The sequence below is a fragment of the Athene noctua genome, chromosome Z (genome assembly GCF_965140245.1).
Source record: "Athene noctua chromosome Z, bAthNoc1.hap1.1, whole genome shotgun sequence".
NCBI lineage: Eukaryota > Metazoa > Chordata > Aves > Strigiformes > Strigidae > Athene > Athene noctua.
The window spans coordinates 17,727,652-17,753,070 of record NC_134077.1 but is presented as its reverse complement, the minus strand read 5'-3'; the positions used below and the strand labels follow the sequence as shown (position 1 = coordinate 17,753,070).

Genomic DNA, 25,419 nt, shown 5'->3' with positions numbered 1-25,419 from the left:
TATATAGAATATACTTAAAGGAGTAGCCTGTGATTACTTCTCTTGACTTAATGACTTGGCAGGATTTGCTGATCTTGAATGTCAGTGACACCCATTTGGTAGTTCACGCTTTGCAGTGCTGTTGCTTGAGATAATTTTTGGATCAGGCAAAAAGCACACACCTTGCATCAAATTTTCCACACAGTTTTACAAGCAAGACTAGGTTGTGAGGTTTTTTAAAGCTCTGACTCTGATGTCATCTGTGTAGATATTATTGTCCCATAGTGTTACACCAGTAGCATCCATATCTTTGCCTTCTGGATGGGAGTTGTAGCCAGACTGCTATTCCTTTCTACAAGTAGGAGTCTCACAGTCATTACAAATCTCAGTGCTCTTTTTCTCACATCTTTTCTGTTCCAGTTCCTGACATGTATTCCTGTACATTTGAAGCTTCATGCAACCATGAATAAGTCTATTCTTAGTCTCAGATCTGTCTCCTCCATGTCTTAATCCAAGCCATTTAAACTTAGCCATGGAGTCCATACATGATGCAGTGTTTCAGGCATGCCAAAACACTCATAAGAAGGGGAAGTTATGGCAATCAGAGAGGGTGAGAGAAAGTGAGGCAATACAGAAAAGTGTTGGAAGAGGAGTGTTACTCTATTTCCATCACTTATAAATAATTCTCAGATAAAATGTTCTCATTGGAATCATATCCTCACTGAATTCAATTGGAATTTAGTGATTGACTTCAAAGATGTAGAATCTTCATTCACTCTAACCCGATAATTCTGGAATTAAATCTGTGTTATAGTTACACAAAGTTTTGGGGTTTTTTTTAATCTCCTTGGCTCATTCCAGAGGAAAAAAAGAGGAGGGGAAAAAAGGCTTGTACAATGCTTGTCCAAGTGTATAGATTTGATGCTCCTGAGACCAGTGTTAAAGAGAATCACTGTACTGCCCTTTGTTAAGAATCAATGTTCATTTCTGCTTGGAGACGCTTCTATTTCCATCTTGCTATTATATAATGACACTTTCTTGCAGGACTGTCAGAAGATATCATAAGTCTATCCTAGGAGTAGCAGTAGAAAATAATTTTGCCCTGTTTTTTTCTTTCTTAAATGGAAAATAAGACATTGCTGGAGACAACAGCTTTCTGCTTCCCAGGTGCCTGGTGAGACATTTTATTTCACATTATTTTTCCAAGTTCTACTGAACTTATTTTGAAAGGACATAATTTATCAGAGAAAGGCAGTTGTTTCTTCACTCTTAGATGATGCCCACACTTCTTAACTGCCTCAGTAGCCGATGGCTTCCTTTCAAAGGGAGATTCCCACCTCCTCCCCAGATACTGAGAGACCGATTTGAAGAATTTGTTATGGTTTTATTGCTTGTACTGTGGAATTATCTGAAGTTACCCATCAAGTCTGCAAGCAGGATATTACAGGGTGGGGGTGGGAGGAGAAGAAAGGAATTTGTCTGAACTGTGGACAAGTATATCTAAGCTTGCTGCTCAGAGAGCTGGCTGCATGGGATATATGAGATATATGAGACAGCAGATGCATGGGAGGTTGAAAAAGCAACTTCCAGAAAGAGTGCAATGGGTCTCAGTCAACGGGGTGAGAGCACTGGAAGGTGAGATGTCTCCTTTACATCAATCACAAAGCCTTGGCTTAGTGTAATCAATGCTAGGGATACTCCACTGACAAATTCTGTTTCCCTTTATAAAGCAGTTAGGTGACTGATAAATGTGTTTTTATTTGCTCTGTGTGCATTTATGTACAAATGATCATATATGCTCTTCCTATCATGTTTGGGTTGTTGACTCAGTAGATGTTGCTTGCCTGAGCCCCTCTCCATATGCAGTACTGATTATCAGCTCTTCAATACGCTGTTAAATCTGTATGACAATGGGCCACATTAACTTTCCGAAGACAAAGTAAGGTCTGCAAGTATGAGCTTGAAACTCTTTCAGAAATTGTTCATTTTTTAAGAAATATGAAGCAAGTGGAATACTTATATCTTTTTGGTACTAATACTTTCATGTAGATGTGCTCACAGTTGGCAGTGTAAATATAAATATTCTTGGTGGACGTCCTTAAGGCCTGTAGCAGTCTTAGGAAAATAGCAGTACTTTCTTCCTATAAGGGTCTACTATATATGCATGTCTTTGAAGGCCAGGAATGTATGCCTCTGTATTTATAAAATTAATCAAATTATGGGAAGGAAATATTCCTATTGAATTCAGCTGGCCCTGCAACTAACTGGAATGTACATTTAAATTACCACTGGAGTTGTTCTGATCAAGAAGATGTTACTGGTGTAATATTTGAAAACAGGGCTTGTGTAACTTTATCACTTGATACAGTTATTGCAACAACTAATCTTGTCAGGCGGTATATTTCCTATTTAATTTTTATCTTTCTGTCATATTTTTCCCCTTAAAATCCAAGGGGAATAATAAGATATGAAAATCACCTGAAGAAGACAACGTTTCACCTCAGAAATACAAATCAGACTGCACTGCTGTTTCAATCACTTCACTAGAAACAGATTAAAATATAATGAAAAGATTAAAAAATTAGGCACAAAAAGAAATACAGAAAAGTCCAATATGAGCATAAAGAACTTCTTTGTGAAGAAAGCAAAAAGTCTTTTTTTTCAATGCCCGTCATATTTTATATATTTGCTGACTATTTTTGTCATTATGTTTCCCTTCCATTTAGGAGATTGTCAACTTCAACTGTCGGAAACTGGTTGCTACAATGCCTCTTTTTGCCAATGCAGACCCCAATTTTGTGACTGCCATGCTAAGCAAACTGCGATTTGAGGTGTTCCAACCTGGAGATTATATTATCCGAGAAGGGGCTGTGGGTAAAAAGATGTATTTCATTCAGCATGGTGTTGCTGGTGTCATCACCAAATCCAACAAGGAGCTGAAGCTGACAGATGGCTCTTACTTTGGAGGTGAGTAGGAAAAAATGAATTAAAACATTGGAATTAATGCACTAGAACAAAACATATTTGATATCAGACACATAGAGATATCATAATGTCTGCTGTCTTTTGTCTAGACAATTTCAACTGCTGTGAAGAGTGCACAAAATATTTCTGAATAAGCCGTTCAGAGTTTGCTTAGTGTTGTGAGAATAGCTATTAAAGATGCAGAATGACCTTCCTAAATTTTGAAGTTATTTTGAATTAAGATCGCTGTTATTTAGCAGACAGTATTTAAATATAAATATTATAATTTGCATAGTAATTTCATAGCTATGTAAATATAAAATAAACAGGATTCATCTTCTCTGAAAACTTAAAGTACTTCTAAAAGGTAAAAATCACTGTAAGAATTACAAAATCAGGCAGTGGATAAAAAAACATTATTTATATGGGATATTTTGGTTTTCATTAATATTTCAAGCTGTTATTAGTGCTTTTTCACTGAATTTTAACACTCAACAATGTTTATCCTTCTAGTATATACTATTAGAAACTGGAGTCCCTATCTGACTAGATAGCCCTCTAACAGATGTATATTAATAAAAACCAGACATGAATTTTAATCCAAATTAATCTGATAGTCCTAATGAAAAATAGGGGGGTTTTTAGATGAAGGCTTCTGAATATTTATATTTGGATGAAAGCAATTACATATAGTAATTGACTGGTATGAAAATACTGTTCCTTGTGACTGTAAATTGTCTTTGTGAAGTAGACTAGGTGTCTGCTTCTGTGAATTAGCAGCAAGACTGGTTTCTGGAAGCTGATTAAACATTTGTGTGTACCACTGGCTGCCCATGACAGTTACAGTTAGTTGGTCATTATATTAATTTTTTGGTGAATCTCATGAATCATCCCAGAACTGTGTCTAAAGTATTCAGAAAAATGTTCACTTGAAAGCCTAATCAGTGGCATTTAGTTGGTATATAGAAGTGGGAAGCTTAGAAAAGTGAATTGGGATCAGTGTTTGAATTGGGCTATAGAGTTACTTAACTAATCCAATTTTAGAATAATACGCTAAAGCAACTTCTACTGATCTGGCCAGGAGGCCTTGTCACTCTGCAGTAGCCTCTGCAAGGTGATTTGTACCAGTATTTGCAGAAGCACCGGTAAAGAGGTCTTGTGTTTATCCCATGGGTTTAAACTGTAGATGCTGAAGACAGGAGATTAAGGAGAAAGAAAAGGTAAATGCTGAGGGTGAAAAAACAGAGCAACCTTGGTCTTGGTCTTCTCTATGCTTAGCAGTGCCCCAGTTTATGAAAATGAGTTTGCAAGAGCCTGCGTGCTGAATCTGACCATAATACTCCTCTGAACCAGCAGAGGATCAGAGGAGATTGCGCATCAAAGTATTTTACGTAACTGTCAGCCTGTTGCTGCAGTGCAAATGACTACTTAGCTCATCCTGTTCATCCGCTACCCTTCTTAGCAGGAATGCAGACATAAAATAAGATATTTGTAATATCCAGACACCATAAGAACTTACTACACTGCATACCAAAGCAGTTTGCATCCAGACTGCAGCTGGGATGAGATAAGGGGTGCAAAATAGGGGCAAATGCATCCAGTCTGGCAGCTGCTGGGGCAAATCGGAGATAATAGCTGCAGCAGAATGTAACCTAGAGAGGCAAGGCAAGACGAGGAAGGACAAGTACACAGGGAGAAAAAGAACCTGAGAAAGGCAGTGCCCTAGGATCCAAAATGGTATGATTCAGAGATCTTATAACAGAATATCATATAGCATTGTGAACTCCCAGCAGCAGATTTCAGACCCTCAAGAGGAAAGACCTATTTGACTGCAGCTGAAAAGAGAGGAAACAAGCTGCACATTGGATAACTGTGAATTTAAAAGGTTTGGTTTGTCAAAGCAGAAAAAAAAATTTCTAATATTCTCTTCTCTCTGGAGAAGACCCTCTTCCCTTGAAATGTGTATCAGAATCTGAGTAAAGTTTCCTGACCAAAGCAGACACAAGAAGTGTTTCACAGTGATAAGTTAACAAGCTCTAAGAGTAAACCTGGGTCCAAATCCTAAAACCCTTTTGCCTAATGGAGACATGCAAAACCTGAGGCTGAGATGCTGTTTAAGGAAAAACTTCCAACTGTATTGCTCCCAGGTCTGACACAATAAATCAATATCGGCTCCTGTTCTCTCACAAGCAAGGGAAGGACACATAGGAGTGTACAATACATGAACAGATCCTTGTTCAATTTTTTAATGTCTAATGATTTGGAAGTTCCCAGTCCCAGCTCAGAATAGGTAACTGTTGGATTTCAGGTATGTCCCAGCGATGTGTCCCTGGGGCCCTGGCTCTGGGAGGATTCAGGAGGTGTCCCTGGAGAGGCAGGCTCACCTCGAGAACTCATGGAGGTTTTCACCAACATCCTGCCTTGGGTTTGGAAAACATTTATCAAACTTATAATATGTAAAATGTTTGGGTTTTGATGACATTGTATTAGTGGAAAGCTTATGACACCCTGGAGTTGTTGGAGAACTGGAGGTTAGTATGAAAGCCAAGATTTAATTAAAACCAGAGCAGTGTTGCCAGTATTTTGCAGAGGCTTGAATGGAAACTGTTAGGAGAGTGAGCCTGGAAAACCAAAAGTTGCAGTAATAAAGAGAGGAAATATCTGAAGGTTTGAAGACGAGATACTGTTGAACATTTAAATTATCTTTCCTGATCTTTGCTCTTAATTGACAAACAGGCTTTCCTATGGATCTGGGTGTTACAAGTCTCACATGAAACTAGATAAACGTTACAACTGCTTGGAAATTCTCAAAAAGAATGTGCCTGGATAACCATCAGTGCGTTAATCAGAATACACTCCCCCTCTGCCTTACATTCTCTGTTGATTTTTGAAAGAGGTGCAGAGTGGTGACTCCAGGGAGCCCTCCATAGATCTGGGCTTGATTACTATCTGCCTCTTTCCTCATCTGTGCTCACTGGTTTGTCCTTTCTGGAAGGAAGGAGTAAGTACAAGATAGTAACCTCAGAGATAGTGTGGTTTGTTTGTTGGTGCTGTGGTACTGTGGGAAGAGCATCCTATCCCTTAACCTTCGTATGTGTTTATAAATCTAATCTTCTTGAACTCTGTGTGAAGGAGCATTACTTAGCCCAGCAGCATCCCAGCCCATTTCATCCCAGTAAGTTTTCTCAGACTGCTGATTGAAGGATATTATCATATGTGAGTTTTTATAAGAGGGACAGGAAATAGGCAATGAAGAATACATGAAGCTAATTTTTAACTTTATTTAACAGTTACATCATTATTTCTACATCAGTGAAATTATATAAGCCACAGTTACCAATGGAGAATTCCAGGATTTTAATAATCTATATCTGCTTTAACTGGATTCTCCCGGAATTTTGAGGAAATATAGCAATACTCATTTTTCCCAAATGTCTATGGACTTTTTGATGTCTTCCTTCCCTTTTTCCCTCTGTTTTCTAAAATGTCTCTCAGTTCCCCTTTATTAGGAATAGGATTGCTGCTACTTTCAGCAAAGCAGTAGATGTGTTTTTACTCTTTACAAATAAAAAAGAAACATTGCCCACTGAGACTGACGCAGTTTTCATATGAGGGGAAACAAGGTTGCCCTCAATGGAAATTATGACCTCCTTCTAGCTGCTTCTCTAGGGAGAGTGTGAATGAAGAAGGTCAGGAGAGAGTGGATGGGCAGGGCTATGTTAATGTATGGAACAAAACCATACAGGAGGTTAGAAGAGTGTTGGGAGTGAGATGGAGGTCAACAGAGAGAAGACTACGTGGGTAGGAGTCAGGCTGTGAGTGGTGCAAGGAAATAAAAGACAGAGGAACTGTGAGTGCAGGGGAACATCATGGGCATGAGATTAGTGGGACGAGGAAAAAAATACAAGGGATAAGAGCATGTCTGAAAAAGGCTAAAGAAACTTTCAGGAGCAGGAAGGTGCTTACACCTATTGCTTTTGAACTGCAGGTAGGAAAATCTGACTGCACGTGTGTTTGCAGCTTAATTGAATTGCAAGCTTGAGATGAACGCAACTGAATTTGGCCTTCCTGGGATGTAGAATAAGAATCAGGAGGCAGGTGAAAAATGTGGGCAGTTGTATTTTGAGGATGTTGTGATGGGTATATTATTTAATTTTTTGTCATCTTGTTCATGGTTTTGAGTATCTGCAGTTTACAATACTGAAAATGTAAAGTCTTTGTTAGGTACACAGCAGTGGAGAATGAGAGCTCCACAATTCCTTTGTCTGTCTCAGTGCATATTTGTGTTTCTCTTCTTTAATACCTTGGTAGTCCAAACTCAGTTGTGCTGTAATCCCAGTAGTAGATGGTAGGGAGTAAATTGCCAGGTTTTGATCCTACTGAACCTTTTCCTCTGAGTACAAGGTGGTTTTATTAAAAATTACTCAAAGACTTCTTGTGATAGGAGGAATTACTGAACAGATTGCATATTAATTCTTCACTAGACATATAAAATTCTTAAAATGCAAAGATTTTGAAGTCTTTACAGATGAAGCACAAGAATATGATTCTTTTGCTTATACAGAAGCATAGTTCATGATTTATTGAGGCTTTACAAAGTAGAAATATTAATGTATCTAATGAGCCTAATACAAATCTAATTTTCATTGTACCAATAGATATTGGTAGAAACTGTTGTAATGACACTGCTATGAGGCAATTCTAATTTTTGATGGTGTAAATTATATCAGAATCACTCCATAATATTATGTAAATTGGTGATTCAAAATGGCTCATGATTAATTACAACAACAAACATGCAGGAGTTCAATAAACTGAAGAAAAGTTTGCTTTATAAAAGAACTCCTTTCCAACCATTTCCTTCTTCTTTCTCAGTTGGCTCCATGTGTGGCTAATAAGGCTCATTTAATCATCGCAATAATATCTGGCTCTGCAATTTCTCTTTCCCTTCTTGAATGGTGTTTTGCTCCCTGATGCCTTATGACCCTCCACTTCCCTGCATACCCCGAACCCCAGCCACAGTCTGCTGGTGTTCGCATGCACTCTACTATGGACCGCAAGCTCCTGCTTAAGGAACAAAGGAGAAAAGCAGCTTTTTGCTATTTTATAACTCACCTGAGATTGTTATCCGTGCAAAGATGAAAGTTACAGCTGTCCCAAAGCTATTGTAGAGCACATTGATGAGCATGAGTGATCTCATGATGTCCTGTTCTCCTTCAGCTGCCAGCCCTGTAGAGTTTGAGGAATTACTTTGGGCATGCAGTCCTGATTCAACCTAAGCATATGATAAACTGCCTTTGTCCTTAACTGGAATGTTAGAGTGGGGCTAACATGCCTACAAAGAGAAGAAGAAATGAATAAATCCAGCACTACCCAACCAGTAAGGTTCAGCACAGCATAATGAAGGGGAGATTTCTGGGAATATGTTCAGGACTCTTCTGTTACTTCATTTGTTTTCTTGCTGGAGGACAGAGGACTGATTGTTCACTACGGTCTCATCCCGCTCTTGCTGTAGTCACTGGCAAAATTTCTCTCAGCCTCAGAGGACACAAGACAAGACTTGTGTCCCTGCTATCTTTTCCTTTCTCCGTTTTCCCACCTGTGTTTACACAGGCTTCCCTTCATTCAGCAACTCAGACGTATGTTCCAGGAAATTTAACCTTTCTTCTGTTTTTAACAGATACTGTGTTAGAGGTGAAGGAATGCCAATATTGCTAGGAAAATCCAAACTGAGTGAGTAGGAAGTGTAGATATATTTTTATGAATTAGATCTGGGGGCCCCATGGTGTTTGCAGTTGGAGAGAGTTTCCTAGTTCCGTTAGGTAAGTATGCAATAATTCATCATACTCAATTTGTGATGTGTCCATTGCAGTTCCCCCTCCCCATTGTTTCTTCTTTTTTCCTCCACTGAGAATCCTAGTGGTATTATGCCACTTGGAGTCATTCAGTAATAGACTAACTAGAAGACATATTGTTTAAAACAATTTTTTCTATGGCCTTCCATGTATGTTGAACAAGAAGTGCATGTGATTTTTTAAAACTCTTCTTATATGTATGAGAGTTGCTGCATGTGAATATGAATATGCAAGTGTAATGGTCTACCTCATGTGTTGGAATAAGAGACAAATACATGTTTTATTCAAAGGCAAATATCACTAACTGTGCTGAATTTTATCATTCATTTATCAAAATTATATATAAATTAGATTCTCATCCCCATCTTGCCAGAATATGTCCCAGAGACATATTATGGCATCTTTTCTTTTTTGGTTTATTTTTTATAACATGTATTTCGTGGAATACTTTAGATTTTTAAATGTTTTATTTTGCTTAAATCATTTAATACTTTTTTAACAGTTATCCTTCCACGCTTGAAATTCTAGTAACATTGTATTTTGCATTTGCTGCAGCTTGTAGAAGGCCAGTTAGACGGAACTTCTTTGACCTACCTATTATTTATGGAGCTTTTCCCCATTTTGGAACAGCAACTGTCAGTATATTTTAGATCAGTGCAGTGGAAAATAATACCATGGGAAATGTTGAGTCACTTTATATCATATTTTGCCACAATTTTTTTCTGGGTACACTCTAGGTACTTCCTTTAGATAGACTACTTTTCAAGATTTGCAGTCTAATACTTATAAAAGGAGAAATTGCTGTTAAAGTGCCTGACTGCTTACTGCTTTACACCTGGACAACATGATACAATATACAGTTTTACATTTTGTAAAAATATTGCATATGGCTGCTTCTTATTCAAGGTAGGGGTGAATTAAGTCTCTCAGTGTTCATACTCCAACTAATTAATTATAAGCAGCATCCCTGAAGTGTGATCATTCACATTCTTAATGGCAAGTACCCAATTAAATGCTTTAAGGGATCAGGATCTCCAGATCTCCATACCAACTCATTTGTAAAATACTTTTCAGGTGAACAGTGTAGAACTTTTTTCTAAAAGAATTATCTGCAAGGGGTCCAAAAAATTAAAAGTTCTTTTGACACAGACTAGCCTGCGATTTTGAGGATACACTTCCTCATGATAAAGAATAATTTCTTGTTCTGCATTGTGTTGTTCTTTTGATACCATATTTTATATAGAAAATATTATGCAGTCAGAAGAACTTCTTGCTATTCAGACAGAATAGTATTTTTAAAAGCCTAAGAGACTTTTTAAGAAGATGGAATAAAAATAAATTACTCTGTGATGCTAAAAGGTATAAATTTAACAATATTAATAGTCATAATTCTATTTATCTAAGTAACATAGTCATCAAACCAAATTACAATTCTAATTGTTCAAATTCATGAACAGTGTAAATTTTTTATTTAGACTTTATACATGACACAAGCAAACAATCACATCATCATGGCCTGGAAATCTGAGGTGGCCAACACAGACAAACCAGAACATGATTTTGCAAGTACCTTCAATTTTACACAGTAGAATTTAAACTAAATACTTGAGTTTAGATTAAATATGTAATCTAAATATTTAATTCAGAACTGACAGTCTCTGATCATTTGTTTAATAATTTAATGGGAAAAAAAAAAAAAGAAGTGCAATATTTTTACAGTCCACTTAAATTCAAGTTGAATAGTTTAATTTGTAAATGTTGTTGTTTGCCAAACTGAAGCTGACAAGAGCATAACATATATGCATAAGAAATTAAGTGGGGTTTTTTTTCGACAGGGAATAAACATCCATCTAAACAAAAGTAGGCATTGATGAATTATATTAAATCACTTTTGGCCTTTGACCCAGCCAGTATGAAAGCTAAATCTGTACTTAGGTGCATTATCTTAGAATCTAAGCTTAATTATTATTTTTTTAAAGAAAATAAAATTAATATCTGTCAAAGTATGAGCTTGTACAAGATAATAAATAGACTATCTTAGTCTCTCTTGGTAGAAAGAACACTTCATTAAAGTAGAATAAAATTTATGGATTCTCTGTTGTAAATAGCATTGAAGATAAAATAAGGACATGCATTTGTATTTTATATAATGAACCTGATATTCTGTTCTATCAAACAGAGCTTTCTCAGAAAAATTTAACAATAGAAAATAGCCAGGATGTAGGAAATGTTACTGGCCTCTGTTTGCTCTAGTCATGAAAACTTGGCCATAGCTATTTTCAATACCTTCAGATAGAAAAAAGAAAAGAGAGGTCAGGATGGAACATCAAATGTCTCTGGTCAGCTAACATACCACCTTTTATAAAGGCAAGTGTATTCTAACCATGCATATTTGGCTCTCTTTCTTGATTTAAAGATAATTGTGGCTAACAACCTTTCTGAAAAGAATTTAATTATACTGTCAATATATATTAAGCATATTACATTGAAATATGCTTAATAGTTTACCAGCATTAACTTTACAGGAAAGATGAGGACTTAAAAACATCCAGTTATCTATCAGTCTTGTCAAAAATGACAAAAGTCATTAGAGAGTGGCTAAAATGAATTGGTTTATTGCATCCAAATGTGCCTTGAAAATTAATATAAGCCCAAAATGTCTTTGTCTACATTTACTTATATCACATTAAATAATACTTTAAAGGCTCTGCCAAATTGTTTTAATGACTTCCACATGGAAGTAACGGGAGGCCTGCTCTGGTTAAGTCTCAAATGCAAATTAGTAGCATGTTATTACACTACTTTTCTCAGAGCTACTATAAAGTAGTGTATTTAAGAATAAGAGTTGTTTCAAGAAACAGCTTCTCATATGTAGGTGGCATATAAGACAAATTTGGGGCAAATTAAAGAAAGCATACCTTCAGGCTTGTTGAAATCTGAACCATTTTTTTAAAGTATTCCTCTATAAATCCTATCAATGTTTGGGTCAATGAAAGTCAGGCAGTTCTTTTAGGAAGAGTAATTTTTTCACCAGGCAACCTGTGCTATCTCCAGTGAAATAAATGTACCTCTCTGCCAATTAGAAATACTTATAGGAAAAAAAATATAATAGAACCTCTGTAATTAGACCACTTGCTGTACCAGACATTTGACATATATATACAAAGGTTAAGTAAATGAAGTCTTGTGAGGGAGACCTTTAGGGCAGAGAGTAATGAAAAGAAATGTAACAAAAGAACTAATCGTCTTTCACCTGTATTTTAGATCAGGAAAATAGTTATAAAATGCCTATAATGGATACTTATCTCCAGCTACTTCAGACTTGTCTGTTTTGAAGGTCCCTTCTTCTCCCAGAGTGTCTTTCAAGATAAACTCTCCTTTTTCCAAGTGTGGGGATTGTGTTCCAGGGATAACATTCTGGATGAAAGGGACTGGTAAAGTACTGTTTGTGGGGGGTGCTGATATCCCTTATCATCTACTTCTTTTCCTACTGACCATTTCCTGACTCAAGAAGACTAAAACCCTTATCATTACTATTGGCTATAACACCATAGAATCTTTTCATATGCAAATGTTCTTCTCAGTCCCCATTGCGTTCTCTTCCTCTCTTCAGAGATATGACATGATACATATGGGACATCTTCAGGATGCAGAAATTACCTCAGCCAGTAAGGTTGCTGGCAAGTAGGGACAGATATGTGCAAACAAGTATCGTGTTCCTAACTTGCAATGAGGGGACAGTTCCAGAAATCTACTGAAGTACATCTTTGCGTTTTTAATTGCTATATTAATAGAGGTGTAATTAGCTTTTTTCTAATCCTTTCCTGTTTAAAATTTTGTCAATTTCAACCTTGCTTTTTAGGGCACATTTTCTATTTCTTTTATTTGTTCTGTTAAGTAAAATTAATAAAATAAAATAAAATAAAATAAAATAAAATAAAATAATAAAATGAACCATGAACATGCGGAGAGCTCATGTGTTCGGGTCTTCAGAGCCACAAATTTCAAATTACTACAAACAGGCAATAAAAATGTGAAACAACTAACCTGTTGGGTTTTTTGGGTTTTGGTTGGTTGGTTTTGTTTTGTTTTTGTTTTTTATAGGATATCTATATAAGGGTAACAGCTATCACAGATAGATAAATTTAAATTGGGTTTAGGTAAATAGTTCAGAAAGTGCAGGAGACCGAAACTGAGGCATTAAGGAAGTTGTTTTGGACACTTAATTGTAATTGGCCATTTTCAGTCCTCTTTAAAACAGTAACTGCTCAACTGTGTATTCAGGCCTCTTTCGTGAACCCTCTCTCTGGTTGATGAAACCAGATATCTGGAAGCAACTTTACAGACAATTGTTGTTGGCATTTCTTAAATGAAGAGGCAGTGTCTTGTGGGCAGTGTCATGCAGCCAATGTCTGCTATTGCTCACTCTGACAAACTCAGTTTCTTGTCTGTAATTCCATATTTAGGGTAAATAAGGTGGGAAAAGATGTAGGTTTTTTTCTTTTGGAGAGTCCAGATTATAAACCTGTTTCTAAAAGGCAGTAATTGTCTCCATTTTCCTTCCTCCTTAAGTTGTCTTCTTTGCTGCAGGAATATTCCTGTTGAGCAGTGACTATATTTTAAGGTTTCTTAAATACCGAACTGAATTCAGAGCTAAATTTAACTCATCCTTTTAATTTCCATTCATTCCATAGATCTAGATTTGGGGGATATCACTTGTTCTTCCCCCCTCCCCCCCCCCCGCCCCCTCAGTCATGACTAACGTGAATGTAAATACTGTTTTGCAAAACAACTGCAAAAATAACATCTGCCTAGCTATGTGGCATAGTTGTGTTTTTTTGTTGTTTGTTTGTTTTAGCAAATAGATTACTGAAACTCTAATTGGTGTAAGCCACATTCTGACTAATCATAAGACCTGGTGCTAGTCATTTCATTATCTATGATGAAAAGCAGTATATCCCTCAGTTTTCCATCTTGTGCACTAGTGATAATATATTGAAAGATAAAAAGAATACATTAAAAACTTAGAAAAAATATTATAGGTATCTACATTTGATGTTTCCCAAAGTTTAATAAAGAAATAGGAGACAGAAATGCAGAAGTATGTATTAAAGCAATCAAATTTTTATAGTATGAAACAGCTTGTCCCTGTTTTCTTTATTAGAGATGGTTACGTCAATGTGGAACTGAGAAATGGTTTCATTTCTGAAAGAATGGGGTGTTTAGAAGATTACTGATTTTTTTTTTTTTTTTCAGTTGAGTAAAGTTTATTTAGTCCTTGTCTAAACAAGTAAACACCACTCACATTTACCTGTTGTAAAGCTGGGAATAGAGTGCCCTGAGCTGAAGGTCCCTTCTTGTGACTGGCACACCAAGAAAGTGGCCATTAACTAGTTTCTGGTCAGTGGACAACTTCAGTAGCTTGAAAGAAATCAGGAAGTATTGGTCTTTGCAGCATGCCAAAGAGTTGCTGTTATGAAAAGTTACGTTAGAAAAAAATAATAAACTAAACCTGGTAGTTCTGGGAAATGTGCTCTGAAGACTCATGAGATGGGTGGATGGAAAGAGCTTTGGTACATCTAAATTTTTTCTATAATAGTTTAGTAATTCATTGCTCTCTGTAAAATAAACAATATTCTAATACACTGTCCCATTCTTGTAAAATACAAATGCATTAGACCAGCTGACCCAAGCCTTTGAATTGCTTTGGTTTTCCATCTTTCTTCTGCTGCTGAAAGTAACCAGATGGTCTGAATAGCTGCTTGCCCATTTGCCCAGCAATGTATATTCTTGCTACAACATGAAACAAAGTTCCTGCTGGGGAACTGAAGCAATAGTCAGCTGTTCTCAGCTGGAAGGACACTTTATTAGATCCTGTAGTGTTAAATCTAACAGATGACTGGAAATCTGTTACAGCTTCAGGAGGGGACAGAGCACTTAATAAACTGCATAGAAACTGCTAATAACTTTTACTTGATTTTAGTATGGAGAGTACTATATGGTTAAATTACTAGTTAACTCATTTATTCATTACCTCAGAAAATTAAGTTCTGCACCTAATAAAGTGAACTTTTGCTTTAATTCTGGTCTTCATGTCCTTGCAAAACAAAGCTCTACATATGATAATAATAATTCATTGTATGAATTTTCTACCTCTTACTATATAACATCCTAAGCTAAGAAATATGTTCCATGGAGACAGGTCCTTTAACGAACCAGCCAAGTACTGGATTCATAACTGTTACCTTAATCATCACAGTTTATCTGGTGGTGGACACATTTTGTCTGCAAGGCAACTCTATATTGTTTTGATTTTTGAAGTTTTTCAATCTCTAGTCAAATGTTAATGTGGCATAGAAAGTTGAGTAGTTACATCTGAAGTATAATTTACATGAAAAATGAACTAGTTGTTAATGGATAGGTGCTACACCGTCAGATAAACTGTACTGCTTCCTGGAGTAAAAAAGGTTTTTTCCTACGTTTGTGTGAAGTGGAAACAGGAAATTATTGCTAGGATAGCCAGTCCATGTACCCATCCAGCAAAGACTAAGAAAGCAATGCATCATAAATGGTGCTAGAGGTGAACTGCTCCACATACCCAGCAGTTTTCTTGAAAAAAGTGTTTAGGAATCACATAGCAACAAGGGAGGAGGAAAATTATTGCCTACAGTGGCGTATCAATACAGTCCACAAGAACAATGAAGCTGCTCTCAGTTGGAACCAAAACTGTGGCCTACTAGTCCTAATTCTTTAAAGGTCATCCTATGGGTTGTGTCATTTACCTTAACTCACTTGGGTTTTCCTGAAATCAGTCTTCCTCAGTGCTGTCTTTCAGGTATGTAGAATTTCCTATCTAGACTGTTCTGTCACACTAATGCAATAATAAAATACGATCTACACATCTCCTGTTTTACAAGATACAGATATGGGCAAGCTTCTTCAGAAATTCATGGTGTTCCAAAAACTGAACCTGATGGTCTTGCTGAAATACAACCATAGAATCACAGAATCATTTAGGTTGGAAAAGACGTTTAAGATCATCGACTCCAACCGTTAACCTAACACTTCTAAATCCACCACTAAACCATGTCCTATGTATGTGTCCAACTGATATATGGGTGATCAGTTTTGTTTATAATTATAACCTTCAGAAAAGGCTTATCTTTAAACTTTGTCATTCCACTTTTTAGTCATAGTCTTGATAGCAGAAAGTACATTGTGTTTTAGCCTTTTTCCATGTTCTTTTGAGAGGTGCATTGTTCTGTGGGAAAGACCTGATGCTAGCAGAACACAAATTGTGATTTTTCAGACAAATTAAGAGCATTTCTATTAAATATGGACCATAAGAACAAATTAATGTTTTTAGCATTGTTTAGCGCTTTCAAATAGTCATTTTTAATTAGTGCAGTGATTGATGTTTGTTTCAGAATGTTCTAGGGAACAGTTGTCCAAAGAAATTAAATAAGTAAAATAAAACTTGCATTTAGAGTTGAATTACAGGTTCATTATAGCCTTATACATGATTATTAATGGGAATTGAAGACATTCTTTTGTTTGGAAAGAAAAGATAGAAGTATTTGACACTTTGAAAGTGTCAGCATGAAGGCAATGTACCATGCCAACTGCAGATGGGAATATTAGTGAGTAATATGCTGCCACTGCTTTCTTTTTATGCTAATAAAGAACCAAGCTGTTTGTATTTCACTGCACACTCCTGTGCTATTGTTTGTATTTCACAGTCTGTTTAAATCAACTGATCATCAAGGAGAGCATAATTGTTGAGGGCACCTGGTGTACTCAAAGCCACTAAGACTCATTTTAAATGTATCATGGATATTACTTTTTTCTCTTCATGAAATCTATTGTTTATTTATTTGTTCAAAAAAAAAAAAAAAAAGCGCAATTACTTGGATTTATTTAAAAGAACGCAAGTGTTTGATGGGAACACATTTTGACATTCTGTGTTCTTCCGCTCCAGTCCAAATAAATAAGATTTCATATATTATGTCTTACTATACTTGAGAGTTTGCTCCAAACAAATAACTAATAGATGAAATGAACTCAAATGCAGAACACATACAATTGACAAGCACATTAGTCTTGTGGCAAAAGTACAAATGATGCTATTGATACATGTAACAAAGCAATATAGATGATGTATCAGTGACTATAATGCTGAAACGTTGCTGGAAATGCACTACATGGGTATTCATCACATGGTATTTTTTCTGTCAGAAGGCTGTAGTTTATCTTTTGAATAGACCACTCAGCTACAGCTGAGAACATGAAGCTTTCCCGTCTTCCTGAGCAGGCAGGCTCCAAGGTGGCACTCGCTGATCAGTTTCTAGGTGCTGTGATATTTGTCATGTCTTTTTCGACCCATCCTTTATTATCTTATCTAACTAGAAGACTTTTATTATGGTTATTAAGAGCCTTCCAAAAAGATGTTCTTCAAACAGAAGTTGTGGGCTGATGGGGTTTGCAGAATACAATAATATGGTTTTCAGTGTTTCTTTCTATTCCCCTTATTTCATAAAATCATAGAATCATAGAAAGGTTTGGGTTGGAAGTCACCTTAAAGATCATCTAGTGCCACCCCCCCGGCCATGTGCAGGGACACCTTCCACTAGCCCAGGTTGCTCAAAGCCCCGTCCAGCCTGGCCTGGAACACTGCCAGGGAGGGGGCAGCCACAGCTGCTCTGGGAAACCTGTGCCAGTGTCTCACCACCCTCACAGGAAAGAATTTCTTCCTTACATCTAATCTAAATCTACCCTCTTTCAGTTTAAAACTGTTAATCTTTGTCCTATCCCCATGCTGCCTGATAAAGAGTCCCTTCCCATCTTTCCTGTCGGCCTGCTTTGAGTACTGTAAGGCCGCTATAAGGTCTCCCCAGAGCCTTCTCCAGGCTGAACAACCACAACTCTCTTAGCCTATCCTTGTAAGGGAGGTGCTCCAGCCCCCTGATCATCTTTAGGTCCCTCCTCTGGACCCACTCAAGCAGGTCCATGTCTTTCTTATATTGGTGGCTCCAGCGCTGGACAGAGGACTCCAGGTGGGATTTTACAAGAGCAGAGTAGAGGAGAATCACCTCTCTTGTCCTGCTGGCCACACTTCTTTTAATGCAGTCCAGGCTACATTTGGCTTTCTGAGCTGCAAGCGCATGTTGCTGGATCATATCCAGTTTTCCATCCACCAGAACACCCAAGTCCTTCTCCTCAGGGCTGCTTTCAATCCGCTCATTGCCGAACCTGTATTTGTGATTGAGATTGTTGCTCTCACGCATGTTCAGGACCTTGCATTTGGCCTTGTTGAACTCCATGAAGTTTGCACAGGCCCACCTCTCCAGCCTGTCCAGGTCCCTCTGGATGGCACATCCCTTCCCTCCAGCGTGTCGACCGCACCACACAGCTTGGTGTCATCAGCAAACTTGCTGAGGGTGCACTCGATCCCACTGTCCATGTCTCCAACAAAGATGTTAAACAGCACTGGTCCCAATACTGACCTCTGAAGAATGCCACTTATCAGTGCTGTCCTCTTGGACATTGAGCCATTGACCACAACTCTTTGAGTGCAACCATCCAGTCAATTCCTTATACACCAAGTGGCCAATCTGTCAAATCCATGTGTCTCCAGTTGGGAGAGTGTCATTTGCTTTGCACAAGTCCAGGTAGATGACATCAGTTTCTCTTCCCTTACCCACCAACGCTGTAACCCTGCCATAGAAGGCCACAAAATATGTCAGGCACGATTTTCCCTTAGTGAAGCCGTGTTGGCTGTCACCAATCACCTCCTTATTTTCCATGTGCCCTAGCGTAGTTTCCGGGAGGATCTTCATGATCGTATTGGTTGCAGAGGTGAGACTGTCTCTCCTGTAGTTTCCCGGGTCCTCTTTATTTCCCTTTTTAAAAATGGGGGTTATGTTTCCTGTTTTCCAATCAGCAGGAATTTCACTGGACTGCCACAACTGCTCACATACAATGGATAGTGGCTTAGCCACTTTGTCTGCCAGTTCCCTCAGGACCCACAGGCGCATCTCATCAGGTCTCATGGACCCGTGCACCTTCAGGTTCTTTAGATGTTCTTGAAACTGATCTGATGTTTTTTTCCCATCTTTCTTGTCGAAGTAATCTAAAATACAGTGTTATAGATTAAGAATGTTGAAAACAGTACTTTCTCCATTTTTTTTATACTCTTCGGAATGGTTGGGATCTGTAGTCAACATCTGTTTCATTTGGGGCATGTGATGTTTTTCAAAGTATTTCTATTTGTTGAGTATAGCAGAAAACACCTCCTTATGTCTCTAGTATTGTTTGCTGCAATTTTAAGTGAAGAGAGCTGAAAATCAGGAGGTGATTTTCCAGCTACTTAAGTTATCTCTAAATCCAACCGTGCATTGTAAAAGTTTATTCTGTGTGAGATCTAAAGAATACCTTAGGAAATGGAGCAAGTATTCACTGCATTTAACTGTCCCCTTTGGGCAAAATGTCCTTCTGACTCTTGTAACTAAAATGCAGTGAGTTCAGTCAAAAGAGATGGAGTCAGGATGAGCTAGGGGATGGAAGAGGAAAGGACTGACTTCTGTTTGACCTGACTGGGTCTTTACAGTAAACTGTCATTATTTCATGGGCACTAAGTTTTGTGAGGGACATTAGGTCAAAACTCATAATACACATTTGCCTCTGTAAATTCTCCCCAAAGCTGTTGGGGTTTAACTACATTCTGTGCTAGTACTTATCCCACGTTAATTTACTTTGATTTATCCACTGTTATTTAAGCATCTTAGTCTCTAAGCCCTCAGGGTTAGGTGGCATGTGGAAATTCTTCAACAAGAAGTACAAGACAAAAAACATCGAGGTTCTTTACATTCTAGATAATAAAAAATGTATTTTGTTGAAGACATACCCCCAAAAAACCCTATGCTATCACTTTATAGATCTGAAGTAAAGCCTGCAGAAATCTTTATTTTTCTTAATGAAGAATATTTGGTTTTCCATACTTGAATGATGTTTGAGATTGAGAATGATCATTTCTGATAGACACAGAAGCAGGGTAGGAGACAGTTTCCTACCTGTATTTAAATATGAACAAATATGAACTCTTGTCTGCTAGAACTGAGTAGGTAAACTCTCACTCTGACTGAGCCCAAGAATTGTTGATATTTCTGTGTTCATATTCGCCAGCATAAAAATGGGATCAACTCAAACACTTTTTTTTGCAATTGACTTTTTGATTTTTTGTATTTTAGTATAAATAAATAAGTATTCTACCTCATATGTTTTGCTGTTATAAGCCTCACACATTGACTTTGGCCTTTGCCCTGTAACCCTCTTCCTGTGGCTTTGGGAATAAGCATTGACAAGTTTGGAGCTATTTCTTGGGATTGCATATGGCTTTGGTCTCCTCTGTTCCAGAATGAAGATTTTCTGTTGAAGGCACTTGCAGAGAAAGGTTACTAGACTAATGAAATGGAGTAAACAGAGATTAAAAGGGTTCTGTTTCTTAGCCCAGTGAGAAAAAAAAAAAAAAAAGAAAAAGAAAAGTCTAAAATCTTGCTTGCTCTCCCAAAATAGCAAGAACATAAAACCCAAGGAAGCAGAAGGCACTTTCATATTTGAATCAGTTTTTCCTAGAACAGCATTCAAATTTCTTAGAACAACATTCAAATATTATTAGATCATGTATTAAATTAGTTTAGTAAATCTGGTGAATGATTAAAGGACTTGGTCCTCTATGTTAGTCAAATGTTTTAAAAGATCAATAGAATCACTTGGGTTAATTGAGTCAGCAAGCTCTGTTTGACAGCTGATGGATCATTTCCTATAACTTGAAAAAATTTTTTTAAAAGGCTTGATAAAATCAGAGTCCAGACCGAGAACACCTATAATCAGGGCTCTTATTTTTATAAGAACATTAGTTATTTTTTTCAGAGTAGCAAAAATAGAATCAGACATCTTCAGAATTGTCCCTGCAACCTTGCGTAAACAGCAATAGAAAAATTACTGCTGAGTACTGAATTATTACTTGTGAGCACTGAGTCACTTCCTAGCCTTTAAGTTTCACATGGTTCACTAACGTCTTTGTTTTCTGTGTGTGTTGAATTTTTTCTCTCCCCAGAGATTTGCCTTTTGACAAAGGGCCGTCGAACTGCCAGTGTACGAGCAGACACATACTGTCGCCTATATTCTCTCTCGGTGGACAACTTCAACGAGGTTCTGGAAGAGTACCCCATGATGAGAAGAGCCTTTGAGACGGTGGCAATTGATAGACTTGACAGGATAGGTATTTTTTTTTCCATTTTAGGAATTCTTAAACCCTTTCTACCCTTTCTTTGCCTTGAGTTGCAGGATAAAATGCCAAGATGAAACCCTTCTTAAAAGCTTTGTTTCTGTTACACTGCAGCAGATGTTCTGTTGATTTATGAATAAGACGTGTCCAGACAAGAAATTCTGCAATCTCACTTTTAAATAATAAAAACCTTTGAGTTCTAGAAAGCTGTCATACTCCTCTGAGGATTATTTCTTATACTTTAATCATCATTAGTGTTATTTATTAATCCTTTATCTTTCTTTTGCTGCCCTCAGCACTGGATAGGATTTGTGCTGTTTCATGAGCAGTAGATGACATTTTCCTGCATAAATTGTTTACAGATGACATCTATAATGCTGAGAAGAGCTGAAGCCTCTCAGCACTCACAAAACCTGTGTTTGTTGAAGTGAATTAATCCTTTGCAGCAGGGCTCTCATTTTCCTCACAACATGGGCACTACAAGCATTGATGGCTGCACACTGGCATTACTCAGATCTGCTTGCAATCAGAAAAGCAGGCCAACGATATCCAAATGAAAGACAGAAGGATATGGCAGAATATCAAAAAAGGTTGTGCAAAGTCTGCTGTTGTGCATCCAGACATTCTGGACCTTTCTAATAGGACATACTAGATAAAATATGTGGTCTTTGGTTGGAAGAATTACATTCTGATCATCATTATTGACACTGGTTTTAAAATGCAGTTATGCATAAAAAATCATTTATCCTGTTTCTTCACAAGAAAACTTCAGTATAAGGATTTCCCCACATCACTCTTTCTCAATACAGTTACGTCTGCAGTTTCTTCAAAGTGAATACAGAAAGAATTACAGGGCAGTGTTGTGCTGTTGATTTTAAGCTGAAGATGCGATTTTGAATAAAGCATGTTTTCTTTAATATAGATGAAGAAGTACAGATATACACATTTCTAATATTTAATAGACCTGTTTCAGTATTTTGCAGACTGTGAGCACTCAGTGCATTAGTTTATCTTTTCAAGGCTTCTGTCTCTCAAGACTCTCTGGAAATGCAGTCCAACTCTGAGTAATTTGTGCTTAAATAATACTAGTAGTAAAGTCCAGTCTGCTCATGGAGTAGCAATCTCATCTCAACTGCGGTGTTTTATCAAAAAAAGGAACAAGTGAGTGCAGTTGTGTTCCTGTGATCTGGTGATACACAATAGTGTCTACATTTTGCAGACACTGAGAGCCATCAAGCAGATATCAGGACACAGTGTACAGCAGTCTTTATTGTGCAAGCAGGTGTCACATTATCCGTGAGCTCATATTAGTTTAAAAATATTTTAAAAGGAGATTTCTTGCAAGCTAGTGGTCAGTGATTACTAATGTCTAATAATTAGTTCCAGGGAATGTGCTAGATGACAGGTGTATTTATAACATGTAATAGCTTAGTTGAAATTAGGACAGTTTTGCAATGAAAAGTGTTACACATGCAGATCCCAATGGCTTTTTCCACCCTGTTGTTTAGAAAATTACCATGGTTACATTTTTAGAATAACTGTAGTAATAGCAATACAGTACAAGTGAAGAGGCATAGAAGGTCCAGGTGTCTTTGAGCTGTGGTGTTATGAAAGCCCACCATGCTGGGGCAGAGAGAGGGGAAACTGGGTGTGCATGGAGGCCAGCTGTCAGGGCTTGCTTGCCAGCATGAGTTGCTGCGGCAGTGCCCAGTGTGGTACATCCTACTGCAGTGTGCTTGCCACCAAGCTGTGGCCCCTTGCTCAGCGCCGTGCTTGCTGAAGCTTATACGATACATAGACCTCGGTGATGGGTGCTGAAATGCAAAGTCAGAGCAGGAGTCTGCCTCTGTGTGTCAGGCTCGCTAACTCTTCTGCCTCTCTGTGAAGGGAAGAAGAACTCAATCCTCCTGCAGAAGTTCCAGAAGGATCTCAACACCGGGGTTTTCAACAACCAGGAGAATGAGATCTTGAAGCAGATTGTAAAGCACGACCGGGAGATGGTGCAGACCATCGCCCCAGTGAGCTTGCAGCAGATGCCTGCCCTGAACTCCAACACCTCTGCCTCGTCAACGCGCGTCAGGACGCAGTCCCCTCCCGTGTACACCGCCAGCAGCTTGTCCCACGGAAACCTGCACTCCCCCTCGCCCAGCACGCAGACGCCCCAGCAGGCTGTCATCCTCTCGCCCTGCTCCTACACCACCGCTGTCTGCAGCCCACCCATACAGAGCCCTCTGGCCGGCCGAACTTTCCAGTATGCCTCGCCGACCACCTCGCAGCTTTCCCTGATGCAGCAGCAGCCGCAGGTGTCCCAGCAGCCCCCGGGGGCCGCACAGAAGAACGAGGTCCACAAGAGCACCCAGGCCCTCCACAACACTAACCTGACCCGGGAGGTGCGGCCCCTCTCTGCCTCGCAGCCTTCCCTGCCCCACGAGATCTCCACCCTGATCGCCAGGCCTCACCCCACCGTGGGGGAATCCCTCGCCTCCCTCCCTCAGCCTGCCCCTGGGCCCGGCATGCCCCCGGCCAGCCGGGCTACCATCCCCCATCGGGTCTCGCTCTTTCGACAGATGTCCTCAGGAGCCATCCCCCCAAATCGGGGTGCTGCGCCACCGCCAGCCCCTCTGCAAAGGGATTCTTCCACAGTCTTAAGCACAGAGCCTGAGGGAGAGAAACCACGGTTCGCGTCAAACTTATGATCCCTGGTAACTGTGAGCAACAGACTTGTAACGAACCAAGCACCGTCCCCGGAACTATTTTAGCCTGTTTCCTAATGTACCCCAGCAGTCTACTATGAGAAAAATACTTTAGACAGCTTTGCCCTACATAACGAATGTAAAAATTATATATATATATATATAAATATATATATATATATAAAATTTAAAAAGCTTGTTTGAATTCATATCTTCCTTCCTTGCATTAAAGAAGTCTAAATTGAGCTGTATTATTACTTATTTCTAACATGTCAACTTTAAAATCAGTCTAACAGATTTATCTGTTTATCCAGTTTGCTTTTTTCATGGGAAAAGTGTCAACACAATAACAAACTTCAAACAAAAACTTTAAAAAAAAAGAGAAATATCAATCTAACTAACAAAGCACTGACCAAGTGATATTCTGAAACCTTTGTTATTTCATTTATTGCAAACACAATAATTTCTCATGAAGAATTCAGTTGTTATTTCCCATTGCATTTCATATGTTAGCACTTTCTTTTAGGAATTAGATTGGAAAAGAAATAAATTGCAAACACCTGCAATCAAAAGGCTGGCACTCGCACTCCTCTGGATAGGTTGTAACCTCATGACATGTCAACCCTTCTGTTCTTTCAGAAAACTGGGTAGACTTCAATATTCACATTGCTCAAGACTTTTACAAAGACTATAAAAATTGCCAGTGTAAATAACTTTTTAGACCCAAACAAAGATAGCTACTGTGTGGTGTACCATTGCAAGGTCTTTGTTTAGGAATTTAGGTTCTGCTCTTCACTTCAAAATTTACAGTTTTAAAATTTGTTGAAGCTAAGTAGAACACAACTGTTGAATTGTAATGCAATGGCTTAAAACCTACAATGTTACTTTTACATGCAATGTTTTATGCAAAATTGTACGCTTGATCCTGCAAAACGCTTGTATTTCACCAATACCTTCACTTCACTTTTCTTCTCCTTGCCCTCAATAGCATCTGAGAATATTCCATGCATGCTTTGGGAAAAAAAAGAAAAAAAGACAATAAAAATAGGTTCAGTCAGCAATTGTAGGAAAAAGCTTTACGCTATCTTAGAAAATAATAATCAGTCATTAATTGTCTCTACCTTAAAATTCCTATAATGCTGACTTTGAATCTCTGGTTTAAGTCTAGAAGTGAGGTTTTTCATTTAAAGGATTATTTGTAAACCACAGCTTGATTTAGGCTTTCAGGTGCTTTCTGTGTCTTCACTGTAGTTTTGTAGTTGACTGTGGTGTTAATTTACGAAATAAATATAATATAGCATCAAGTCTGTCTGGAAATGCACGATTTGCTCTGTGTATATTGTAACTAAATGGTTAGTATATCCTAAGGCATGTAGTGTCAAACATAGCTCATAGGAACGAGGTTTATTATTTTTTATGTCTTCAAAACAGAAAGGAAATGGTGACAGAAAGCAGGGTTAAAGCATACTGTTTTGTGAATGTTTTGTTTTGTTTGCTCAAACCTTCACATTATCTTATCCACCAAAAAAAAAAAAAAGTTCTTTCGTAATCATTTGTGCCTGATTTGTCATATTAAATGGAGATTGAAACTAAATGTGTCATAATTTAACTCATTGAAAAATAAGCATTGTGGATATGATAC

The 25,419-nt window shown here is 38.0% G+C and overlaps 1 protein-coding gene across 3 annotated transcripts in view; it reads left to right on the top strand.

Moving 5' to 3' along the window:
* HCN1 (hyperpolarization activated cyclic nucleotide gated potassium channel 1) overlaps positions 1–23,910 on the top strand; it is a 200,980-nt gene extending 177,070 nt beyond the window's left edge. For all 3 annotated transcript variants that reach the window (XM_074932746.1, XM_074932745.1, XM_074932747.1), the window contains 3 exons: positions 2,706–2,946; positions 20,914–21,078; positions 22,972–23,910. In XM_074932746.1, the coding sequence (XP_074788847.1) occupies positions 2,706–2,946; positions 20,914–21,078; positions 22,972–23,780 (1,215 nt within the window). In that variant the 3' untranslated portion in view covers positions 23,781–23,910. The remainder of the gene's footprint in view (positions 1–2,705; positions 2,947–20,913; positions 21,079–22,971) is intronic.
* The last annotated feature ends 1,509 nt before the right edge of the window (positions 23,911–25,419 follow it).